Source organism: Dryobates pubescens, chromosome W, assembly GCF_014839835.1.
Source record: "Dryobates pubescens isolate bDryPub1 chromosome W, bDryPub1.pri, whole genome shotgun sequence".
Taxonomy (NCBI): Eukaryota; Metazoa; Chordata; class Aves; order Piciformes; family Picidae; genus Dryobates; species Dryobates pubescens.
Genome location: NC_071656.1, coordinates 355,095 through 367,714, shown reverse-complemented (window position 1 = coordinate 367,714; position 12,620 = coordinate 355,095). Strand labels below are relative to the sequence as shown.

Below are 12,620 nucleotides of genomic sequence, written 5' to 3'. Positions count from 1 at the left end.
GAATAATTGGAGATTTTGGAGATCAAGGCACTCAGTATTGAAAGTTACATTCTAATACGTCTATGATGTTTAATGGTCTCAGAATAAACAAGTCCATGGAACATGAAGAGCTTCAGGTTTACAGTTCCCATTGCCTTCCTCACAATGGCCTCTAAATCCTCTTCAGATAAAAGTTGTCAGCCAACGCTAGAACATACCATCTCTTTTGAAAGGATGTGTAATATCGTGGATAGATACAGATATTCTTTATCAAGACTCAGACTGAGTGGAAAAAGAGTGATTCAGATGGGTTAATACAGAAAGGGATTATCTTTTTCCACAAGTCATCAACAAGTGAACCATCCTCTGCTTAGGTACATCAAGATACCTTTCTGAAGAAATGAGAAATAATGAAACTTCACATATACTGTCTTCTAATCACTGTCAGCAGTCACATTTCCTGTACTAGTTGGTGCTCTTGAATGCTTTTGAAACAAGCAGAGGTCCATATTCTGAACCTGTTTTGTTCACTTAACTGGAGCTGTGTTTACTTCATGTTCTGAAGTAGACTGTGGATACTCCAAGAAATGACAGGAAATTTCTGGTTTTAAAAATTTAGTTTTATAAATTTTCAGTTCTAGAAAAATATGTCCCAGGCATTTCTGTTCTGGGCAATCTTTTTTTCCCATGGTAGTGGAGGTGTTGAGAGAGAAATTTCATTTTGGTAACTTCAGTTCATTGCCTTAACTCATGTGTCATTGTGGTGGTTTGAAAGGAAAGGCTCTGCTTTCCCTCCCCCACTGAGAAAGAGACCACGGCTAAACCCAGTCGGAGAAATGAGAGTATATTTTACAAGAAAACAGATTATATGTAACACAACAAATACAGGGATTTTACAATATATACAGGAATATACAGCAAATAAACACAGTCAGAAACCAGACCCCCAACAGAGGGGGCTTCCCCCTGTGCCCCCTTCACCCCCCTACCTCCCTTCTCCCCCAAAGAGGTAGAAGATGAGAAGAAAGGGGAGTTAATACAGCAGACAGAGGCCTATGCACAGGGAGTTAGTTTCTTATCTCTTGGCAAGAAGCCCAGAAGCAGATCCAGCCGAGAGGGACAGCGAAGAAAGGAAGACTGAGAGAAAGTTCCAGCCGCGCTGGGACTAACCTCGCCTCCCACCTTAACTTGGCCAATGAAATTCGTTTAGAATACCAAAATATTTTATAAACATTTAGCCAGTGTGCCCCTTTCTTAAAGACACAGCGTCAAACGGTCACAGTCATGTAGTGTCATCTGCCGTGTCCCGTCCTCTCCAAGATTTGAAGGAGAATCGGAGAAAAAAATAACCAACAACACAACAAAACGCAAAACCTCATGGGACTGTCTGGTCTTGCCCCTGGCTGCAGTACCTTGCTCAAATCAAGTGCCCTCACCAGACCAGCCCTTCCCTTACATAGTGGGTATGATATCTGATTCAGCTGTCCTGGCTGTGGCCCCTCCCAGCTTCTTCAGAAAATTAACCCTGTCCTAGCTGAAGTCTAGACAACCTACTACTGAATTAATATTTAAATTTGAGGTTTCTATCTCAAGATCTTTCATGCTTTTCTAAAAACCTCAAATACTTTGAATAAAAAATATATTAATGTTAAAAGGAGCTAGAGGAAGACATTACAAAGGAGGAGTTTAGCTTGGTTGGTGAGGACTGGGTTAGGGAACAGCTAAGTCATCTGGACATTCATAAATCCATGGGTCCTGATGAGATGCACCCATGGGTGCTGAAGGAGCTGTCAGAGGTCATTGCCAGACCACTAGGGTGCTGAGACAGCTGGCAGATGAGCTGGCCAAGCCACTCTACATCATTTTCCTCCAGTCCTGGCTCACCAGTGAGGTCCCAAATGACTGGAAACTGGCCAATGTGGTCCCCATCCACAAGAAGGGTCGGATGGAGGAACCTGGAAACTACAGGCCAGTCAGCCTGACCTCAGTGCCAGGGAAAATGATGTAGCAGATTATCTTGGTGGCAAAACTGCAAACCTAAAGGATGGCCAAGGGCTCAGGTCCAGCCAACATGGATTTAGGAAGGGCAGGTCCTGCCTCTCCAACCGGATCTCCTTCTTGAGCACAAGCCCTATGAGGAGAGGCTGAGGGATCTGGGATTGTTTAGCCTGGAGAAGAGAAGGCTCAGGGGCGACCTCATTGCCCTCTACAACTACGTGAAAGGTGGTTGTAGCCAGGAAGGGGTTGGTCTCTTCTCCCAGGCAACCAGCACCAGAACAAGGGGACACAGTCTCAAGCTGTGCCAGGGGAGGTTTAGACTCGAGGTGAGGAGAAAGTTCTTCACTGAGCAAGTCGTTCGTCATTGGAATGGGCTGCCCAGGGAGGCGGCGGAGTCACCATCCCTGGAGGTGTTCAAGAGGGGATTGGACGTGGCACTTGGTGCCATGGTCTAGTCATGAGGTCTGTGGTGATAGGTTGGACTTGATTGAGGTCTCTTCCAACCTTGGTGATACTGTGACTCCACTTGTCACTGGCTTCCACTCGGACATGGACCCATTGACAGCTGCTCTTTGGGTGCGGCCATCAAGCCAGTTCTTTATCCACTGAGTGGCCATCCATCAAAACCATATTTTACCCTCTTGGAGATCAGGATGCTGTGCAGGATAATGTTGAAGGATTTGCTCGGAACCAGATAAATGATTTTTATGATTGCAAAGGGAAAATACTCAAACTTTTAAGTGTGTAAGTAGCCCCCTATCTAATTCCTGTGTATTATGGTGTATATTTCAGCTATATACTCCTTGCTTCACAGAGAAGCATGGAGTGTTGAAGTTATTTTAATCATTTTTGTTTGTTGTTCATGTGTTCCCTGGCTAGAGTATATGTGAAGTCCCAACTGATGCACTGATCTAAGTAAGGAGATCCTCTGTTTTATCATTGCAGATTCTTGCTTAGTTCATGTATAATGAAGCAGACTGAATCTGCAGAAGAGAATCTTTTATAGTAGTTGTGATGGTAGTTATTATGGTTATTAAATTATGAACATTAAATATTTTATTATGTATGAATATAAAATTATTAATAACTTTTAATCAATCTATATATGTGGATCCTTGAGCACGGTTGTGGAAATATCCCATAAATGTACAGTATAACACTTTTGAACCAAATTAGAAAAATACAAAACTGTTATTCAATTAAGACAACTGGGTGCAATTCTGCAGCTTGTCCACCAGATGGCAACTTGACAAGACGATTGGCGGCTGCTAAACAGCTAGGAGAGACAGAGTCAGGGCATACAATTAAAGAAGCTTTTAATGAGGCCTAAATCAATTTTTCCTCGCGAATTATAACTCCGGGCATTCCCGGGGAAGGCTGCTTATAAACCATAGATCACAATACCACGCAGGCTAAAGTTTGGAGATTTTAAACAAAACCAAAACTGATATTAAACATGTTGCTATGCAGGTTGCTACCGAGGCTGGTTGCCGAGGCTAAGGGAGCCAGCGGGGGCTGGCACCCAGGCTCACGGGCTGGCTCTGGGGGGCGGACCCTTCCGGGTATGGTGGAGGCAAATCTTCTCCCGCTGCTGCGGGGGTGTGGCGTAGACTTCTGCCGACAGGCAGGTTCACCTGGGCAGGCTCTTGGGCGCTTTCCTTTGCTGGCAGTGCTGCGGCGTCTGCAGGACGCAGTGCGGGGAGCAGTTCCCCTCCCAGAGTGGCTTGGGAGCGTGGGGGGCGACACAGAAGCAGCATGGTTTTCCCCTGGCTCAGCTCAAAAGGTGAGTGAGCGGCCTGGGGCACTCACAGGTGGCCCCGGCAGAGCATGGGTGGTACTATGAATTGTGTGGATCTTAACTCACAGGGCTGTGGAGCAGCAGGTGGCAGCTCCCTCTCCTGCGGCTGAGCAGCTTGTATACAGGCGCTTCTAGTCGCAGTCCTTTCTTTGCAAGTGGGTACATGAAGGCTTGTGCTCGCCTCAGACACCGTTAGAACTGCCGAATGATTCAGGCTAGTTTTGCCAGCTGGCTAGGCTTACCAGTGGGGTCTCAGTCCCTTTAAGACACGGTGGCAGCTTCTTCCTACTGGCAGGACTGCAGATACGATGCTAAGCTGTAGAGAAGCAAAGGACTCTTTGCTAGCTTCTGGGTAAACTGAGGCACGACAGTGCTTCCTGGGTAGCAGGCTTCTCTCCAGACTGCAGACAAAGGCAGAACATGTACACAGAACAATAGCAGAAGCAAAAGCAGAGCAGTGCAAAAGAGCAACTTGTTGTGCTGGAGGCACATTATGCCGCGATATTGAATCTTGCCCCAGCATGTGGGTGAGCTCCCCCTCCTTCAGGAGGAGGAGAAAAGCCAAGACAAAAGCCAGGCTGGCACGCATTTAGTGCATGCTGTGCTCGTGCATTCGCCAAATACGGAAGAATTCTAGCTCCACGCTTTCCCATTGGTGGAGGCTAGTTGTTTATGAGAATGCCCATTGGTCAATTCCAGCCTCAAGAGATTCTATAAGTATTACCCCAGTGAGTAAAGTGCCTTCCTCCTCCATTTCTGTCTCTGTGCTAGCTTGAGAGTTAAGTCCGAGCCGCTGCCTCTGCAATTGAGTTTATTGTTGTCTAAGCTTCTGTTACATACATGCATGCATATCAAAGCATCTGCATGTGAGAAGTGACTGGAGGAATTATTTCCACAAGAGGAAGGACACCACGCTGAGCTGAGGAGCCAGCGTCGCCATAGCCAGTCACACCGACTGGGAGAGAGACTCCCGTTGCCATCGTACCCCTGAGGGTAAGATCTGCCCAGTTGCCGGGGAAGAAGGGACTTGACCGAGCCAGGTCGTCTGTGCAATCGCTTAACCCCACCGTAGTGGGAGAGAAGAGCGCTACGTGCCGCTCCGAACCCTGTTAAACTCCAGGGACTACTCAACAGTGTTCGTGCTTACACTGCACTGAACCCCCGGACCGCTCCGGGTATCCTGCTGTTGCTTTAAGCCCAGCGAACGAGAAGCCGCTGCCCGGGAACCTGCCGAGTCGGGCCGACACCAAGTCGGGCCCACCCCTTTCATGCAAGCCGACTCCCGGGGCCGCCTCTGCAGACTCGCGTGCCGCTGCGTCCCCCGGGCATGCCTGCCGGCGATCGTCGTCCCGCCCTGTGGTGCGGGTCGACTCTGAGGGCCAGCTCGTCTCCGGACCAGCTCTGCCAGCCCGTCCTTTCGTGCGAGCTAACTCTGCGAGGAGCTAGCCTCGAACCGGCTCCACACAGAACAGAGCTTCGTCTCAGCTCGACTAGAAACTGTGCACGTCCTGCCGAGTTGCCATCTAGTGGCCAAGCGGCAGAACTGCACCCTTCTTGCATATAAATACAGAAATAGTTTGTAATTAGTTCAAATAAGTTCTAATCATAATACTAAGCCAGTTATGGGATATATTTCACGAACGTGCACTAGAACATGTATATAAGTTGGTGATTCATCGGTTATTGACAATTTTATAATATTAATAAAAATAATATTTTTTCATAATTCATATTTCATAATTCATAAATTAATAACCTCTTCACACTTGTTTACAAATTTGGGTAATATTTATAATTTATCTGAGGCTTGGATTTAACCAGTAGTCAAACTTGGTAAACACCATTAGCCAATAGCAAAGCATATGGTCAGAATTATGCCCAAACTTGGAAGAAGCACATGCAACCCATAAGGTGAGCATGTGATCTTGTTTACCCCAAAGAAGGCAGGTTGGGTTATTTACACTTGGCCCTTTGTTTACTCAGCTCTGGCTGTGTACCCACTCCAGAAGGAGGGGGAAGTGGCAGGGTTGAACAAAACATGTAGGGACAAGTTTTGGTGATATTTGGGGCATAATTCAGGGCATAGACACCCTTCACCACAGTAGTATTCCTCAAGTCTTGCTTTGAGTGTAAATCGATTTTGTTGTTGTTATGTATTGCAGTTGCTTTATTAGATGGTTCTCTTGGCAATTTTACAGGTACTTCAATTTCATATGTTTTGAGTGTGTTTTTACTAATTGGCATGTGAATACATTAAAAAGCATTAGTTAGGAAAGTTCTATTCTTGCTTCAATGAGTTTTGTTGCGTGTGCACATACATGCTGAGAATTAATTAGTGGGAGTGGAGGGGAATAGACATTTTTGCCTAAACATTTACTGGTTTCTATATAGCATTTATGATTTTTCTCTTAATTTGCAGATAAGCCTCTGAAGAAGCGAAAACAGGAAAACAAACCACAGGAACCTGGAGGTACTACTGGAGGAAATAGAGCAGCTTCTCAGGAGACAGGTTCTGCAGGAAATGGGGTGAGGCCAGCATTGATGGTTAGTATTGATCTGCAGCAAGCAGGAAGAGCAGACTCTCAGGCAACAGTAACTCAGGATTTGGACACCATGAGAAAACCTGAAGAAATTAAGCAGTATAATGATGGGTTTGTGTGTGTTCCCCAAGAAGACACTGTTGGAGTTCTTAAATTTAAACCTGAAAACCATCCTGAGATTTTTACGAAAACATCAGACTTTGAGGGCCAAAAGACAGATGTCCAGCAAAATGAAAAAAGACAAATGGAATTTCAGCAAAATGTGAGCAGGGGATTGGAAAGTAAACACAATGAGAGCAAACAGATAGAAGCTAAATGTGAAAGCAAGCATGAAAGCAGACATATGGAAGTGAAACACAATGAGAACAGACAGACAGAATCAAAACAAAATGAGAGGAGGCAAATGGAGATGAAACAAAATGAGGGTAAACAAAATAATGGCAAGCAGGAAATAAGGCAGAGGCCTGAAATGCCAAAACAGAAGAGTGAAGGCAGGCCTGAAACACCAAAACATAGACATGATAACAGGAGAGACTCCAGTAAACCACTGTCAGATAAAAAAACTGAAATATCTAGGCATAAACTAGATATGAAATCTGATCTTTCAAGGATAAAATCTGAAAGTAGGTCTGATCTAACAAAACAAAGGCCTGATGGACGTTCAGTTTCTGATACACTGAGGTGTGACTATGATAGCCTTAAACAAAGATCTGAGGACAGGGAGGAGTCAGAAAGATACAGAGGAGATCCATCCAAGATTAGAAGGCCTGAATATTTGAGATCCTCAAACAAAAATGAACATGATTCTAAGCATGGTGTTAAATCTGATGGTTCAAAAGTTGAGAAATTTGAAAGGAAACACAGGCATGAGTCTGCTGAATCAAGGGAAAGGTTTTCTTCTGGAGATCAGAAATCAAGATCTGACAGCCCTCGCATTAAACAAGAAGGTAAAGGAGATTCTAGTAAATCAAAACCTGATAAACCTGCTTTTAAATCACCCAACAGCAAGGATGAACGAAGGACAGATGGTAATAAGAGTAAAGTAGATAGTAATAAAGCACATGCTGACAATAAAGCAGAGTTTCCCAGTTATTTGTTGGGAGCAAGATCTGGCACACTGAAACATTTTGTCATTCCAAAAATCAAACGTGATAAAGATGGCAGTGTCACTCAGGAGTCGAGAAAAACTGAATTTAAAGGTGAACAGAAGGACAAAATAGAGAAGATTGGGCTAGTTGAAGATCTAAATAAAGGAGCTAAGCCTGTAGTTGTCCTTCAAAAACTTTCATTGGATGATGTGCAGAAATTTATTAAGGATAGAGAAGATAAATCAAGAGGCTCTTTTAAACCTAACAAGAACAAATCATCCAAACCTAATAAAGGTAAGAATTTTAATGTTAATTGTATTATATCTTGTACACTCCTGTTCATTTAGCTTTGTTACTCTTCTGGTTAGAAATTAAACACAAATATTTGATAGTTTATACGCTTGGTTATATGGTGATTTTGGAAAACAAAGTGAAACTTGTCTTACAAAATTGTTGTTATTGGAAATCTTGCTACAGTATAATTGAAATTATTTCTTTACCCCAATGCAAGTTTCCAATGTGGGAAAACTTAAATAGTCTTCAACTGTACTTAAGCTACATTAGTTTAATCTGGTAATTTATCTAGTTAAACATAACTGCTATATGACTGTTTTAAACTAGTTTAAGTGTACCCATATAAGGGACTAGTACTGCTATAACTAAATCAGTATAGCTGGAGCGGTGGGAAATACGATGTAAACAAGTCCTAAGATTCCTTTGTATTTTTAATTGGAATTGAAATATGTTTTTTCAAAGGAATATTTTGATATGATGAAATTAGGTAATTACAAAGTCCCATTTGCCTCTTTTACACACACTATAAATGCAACTCTGTTGGGAAGCCTTTATACTTTAGACTTTGTGACAATAGGCTTACAAAAAGGTTCTGTCTTTAGGAGAATTCAGATATTGTCATCTCTGTGGTCCAGTGTATGCAGAAAGGAAGTGATAAACAATGAACTGGCATTTTCAAATTAGTAATATGAACAGAAAATTATTCAGAATAGTTCATAGGTTTGATATTTGATTGTCTTTTCTGCAGATACAACATTTCTTAAAATACAATTGCTTTTCTTGGTGATATAATTTTGGCTTCATTGGTTTCAGACTAAAGTAGATCAATTCACATAGTGAAATAAATGTTAATAACTGGTGATAGTTTCCTTTTACGTGTTTAGCATTTAAAGCATTTAAATTTCTTACATAGTTATGTTCATAGAGCTGTCATCTCTCAAAATTAGACAAAGTGGCAGGGGAAAGAATTTCAGCTGTATACAGGATTATTTATGAATGCAGTACCAGGTATATCATTGCTCATGAATTTGAGGTAAAAATGTTTTCTTACAAAGTTGATCCAATAAGAAATGACTTAGAAAACAACTTTGTGAATATATAACTCTGTTGATGTGCATGTGTACAGAGTTGACATCTGTATAATGAATCTGTATAATGAATTTATTGTGCTGTTCTCTGTCTACTAACCTGATTGTATTGAGTCTTAAAGATTTAATAATTCAGGATGAGTATTACTTATGTGTAAAATATTAGCCTCCTTGTTAAATACTTTCTCTTTATCCTGGAAATATGAACATTTTCCCTTTTCCTTTTCTGAGATTCAGAACAGGTAAAAATTCAATTTCTGACAATAATAGATATTTAGAGTTGAACATAAAATTATGACATCCTTGTCAATTTAGTCTAAAGATTTCAGATAAACCATATTCTTGATGTAGAATACTGAAATCTATCTGGATTAATTCAGCTCTAGTCTCAAGGATAGACTTTGAATTCACACAGTTCTATGTGCAGAAAATTAGAAATTTTTAGAGTCCTCAGAGCCATATACAGTGCATGTATGCTTTCTAAAATGTTTCTGAAATAGACTTTTTTTTTGTCTGTATTGTATGTGGTTATTTATATACTATATTTTACTAATGCATAAAGGTTTTAATGACTCTTACCTGATTGGCATGACTAGCATAGTTGTCACACATGAGCAAGTCAGGTTTATAACTTTTCTGCAATATTTTTGTGTATTTTGCATTTTCTGAAGTCATATATTGATTTGATAGGGGTTGAATTAATGAGGTGGAAATTACAAAAAAATAGTTATCTTTATTTTTCCTGAAAGCCCCACCCCAAAATTAGGAATAAAACTTATTATTTACAGGTTCTATTCAGTCGTGAATTCTACCAGGATGATTTTGGGCAGCTTCAGTATAATTTAGAGAATTCAGAAAATGGAAAAGGCTAAACAGGAGCAGGGAGGTCATTGTGCCCCTGTACAATGCACTGGTTAGGCCGCACCTCGAGTACTGTGTCCAGTTCTGGGCCCCTCAGTTTAGGAAGGATGTTGACTTGCTGGAGCGTGTCCAGAGAAGGGCAACAAGGTTGGTGAGGGGCTTGGAGCATAAGCCCTATGAGGAGAGACTGAGGGAGCTGGGGTTGCTCAGCCTGGAGAAGAGGAGGTTCAGGGGTGACCTTATTGCTCTCTACAACTACCTGAAGGGGGGTTGTAGTCAGGCAGAGGTTGGTCTCTTCTCCCAGGCAACCAGTACCAGAACAAGAGGACACAGTCTCAGGCTGCGTCAGGGGAGGTTTAAGCTGGAGGTTAGGAGGAAGTTTTACACAGAGAGAGTGATTGCCCATTGGAATGGGCTGCCTGAGGAGGTGGTGGGGTCGCAGTCGCTGGGGGTGTTCAGGGCGAGGCTTGACAGGATGCTTGGTTGCATGGTTTAGCTGATTAGGTGGTGTTGGATGATAGGTTGGACATGATGATCTTGAAGGTCTCTTCCAACCTGGTTTTGTTCTATTTGTTCTAAACCACAAAATAGCTTCACCACCCTTATAATTGGAGGCAAGCCAGGAACCTTGTGAAAGTAGATGAGAATGCCAGGTTGTACTCACGAAGATGGGGCAGGAATTTGGCGTCGGTCCCTAGTTCTCTTGTTGGTGGCAGGCTCCAGGAACTTAAGGTTTTATAATCCAATTTGTGGATGATGCGGTACAATCCAAAGGAAAAGGACCTGCCAGAATCCAAGTGTCTGTAGACACGGCTGCTACGAGGCAAAACTCGTGAGCATCAGCACTGACAGTGCAAGAAAGCTGTGACTCCATGGCAGGCAGGGTCACTCCATGGCAGGCAGAGAGCAGGATCCCAGGCAGACAGGTCTGGGACAAGCCAGATCTGAGTGGAGCGAGCAAGATGAAGGCAAGAGTGAGAGAGCAGGGGTGAGAGTGAGAGCAGGAGTGAAAGCAGGAACCCCAATCGCTTTCTGGCCACTCTATTTAAGGCGTTTCTAGACAAAGTGTCCAAGGCCAATGTATAATGGGCATGAAGCACCCCACTTAATCATAGCTCCCAAACCCAGCAGTCCTTCCCCACCAGTAAGTACCTGTGAGGGACCTCTGCCCCAGCACCATTTACCTGTCCCCAGGTGAAGGGGAAGGGGGGAAGGCAATCTCACACCTGGGAAGGCAATTTGGTGCCTTTGTCTTTCCCCATTCAAACCTGTGCTGATGGAGATGGGGGAAGGGGGGTTTGGAGCACATGGTAACATATTTCTTGCATATTCTGAAATAACGTGGGCATTTTTTCCTGGGGGGGGGGGGGTGGGTGGTGGTGGTGGTGGTGGTGGTGTGGGTGTTCAATCTTTACTATTGCATCTAGAATATGTTTCTTATAGTGATACTAGAAATAGGTTTCTTGGAAAGAATAATGTTGTATCATAGCATCAATAAGGTTGGAAAAGACCTCAGAGATCATCAAGTCCAACCTATTATCTAACACCTCATGACTAACTAAACCATGGCTTCAAGTGCCACATCCAATACTTTTTTGAACATCTCCAAGGATGGTGACTCCACCACCTCCTTGGGCAGCACATTCCAATGGCCAATTACTCTTTCTGTGAAGAACTTCCTCCTCACCCTGAGCCTAAACTTCCCCTGGCGCAGCTTGAGACTGTGTCCTTTGTAATTATGTTTGTCTTATAAATCAAGTTTTGGGTGTTCATCCAGGTAGATTTTGGAGAAAGTCTTTGAATTTCAGATTTTTACCATGTATTTCTAGTTTAACTTTTTTCCCCCCAGCTTCCTGGTAACCTACAGTTGGCAGGGCTCATTAGGAGAGCTTTAAACTAGGTCTGAAGGGGGTGGGTGAGGAAATTGGTCCCTCTGCAGAGAAAAGAGTAGGGCACAAATTAGGGTCAATTGAGAGGTCGGGAGCCCAGCTGCAGTGCATGTACACCAATGCACGCAGCCTGGGCAATAAGCAAGAGGAGCTGGAGGTCCTGGTCCACCAGGGCGACTATGATATAGTCGCCATCTCAGAAACATGGTGGGACAACACGCACGATTGGAGTGCTACACTGGGGGGCTACAGGCTCTTTAGGAGGGATAGGCGAGGGAGAAGAGGAGGAGGGGTGGCTTTGTATATTAGGGAGTCACTTTCTCCCACAGAACTTGAGGTGGAAGATGAGGGAATTGAGAGCCTGTGGGTTAAAATCAGAGGGCAGCCTAACAAATCTGACATCCTGGTTGGAGTCTGTTACAGACCACCCAACCAGGATGAGGAGGTTGATGAATTATTCTACAAACAACTGGAGGCTGTCTCAAGATCATCAGATCTTGTCCTTGTGGGTGACTTCAACCTGCCAGATATCTGCTGGGAACTTAATTCAGCAGAGAGGAGGCAGTCCAGAAGATTCCTGGAGCGAATGGAGGACTGCTTCCTGACACAGCTGTTCAGTGAGCCTTCCAGGGGACAGGCTCTGCTTGACCTGCTGTTCTCCAATAGGGAAGGGCTGGTGGGAGATGTGATGGTGGGAGGCTGCCTAGGGTGCAGTGAACATGAGATAGTGAAGTTTTCAATATGCAGGGAGATAGGGAGGAGCACCAACAGAACCTTCACCTTGGACTTCTGGAGGGCAAACTTCAGCCTCTCTAAGAAACTTATTTGTAAAGTTCCCATTGTAGCAACCCTCATGAACCGAAGGGTCCAGGAGGGTTGGATCTACTTCAAACAGGAGTTCTTGAAGGCACAGGAACTGGCGGTTCCCATGTGCCAAAAGACGAGCCGGCGGGGAAGGCTCTGGGCCTGGATGAGCAAGCAGCTCCTGGAGGATTTAAGGGACAAAAAGAGGCTTTATCACCTTTGGAAGGAGGGGAAGGCTTCTCGAGGTATGTTCAAGGAAGTGGTTAGATTATGTAGGAATA

General features: G+C 43.7%; 1 protein-coding gene across 1 annotated transcript in view; it reads left to right on the top strand.

Moving 5' to 3' along the window:
- LOC104301319 (nipped-B-like protein) overlaps positions 1 to 12,620 on the top strand; it is a 254,016-nt gene that overhangs the window by 117,345 nt on the left and 124,051 nt on the right. Inside the window, exon 10 of the mRNA XM_054177739.1 lies at positions 6,195 to 7,697. Coding sequence (XP_054033714.1) covers positions 6,195 to 7,697 — 1,503 coding nt within the window. The remainder of the gene's footprint in view (positions 1 to 6,194; positions 7,698 to 12,620) is intronic.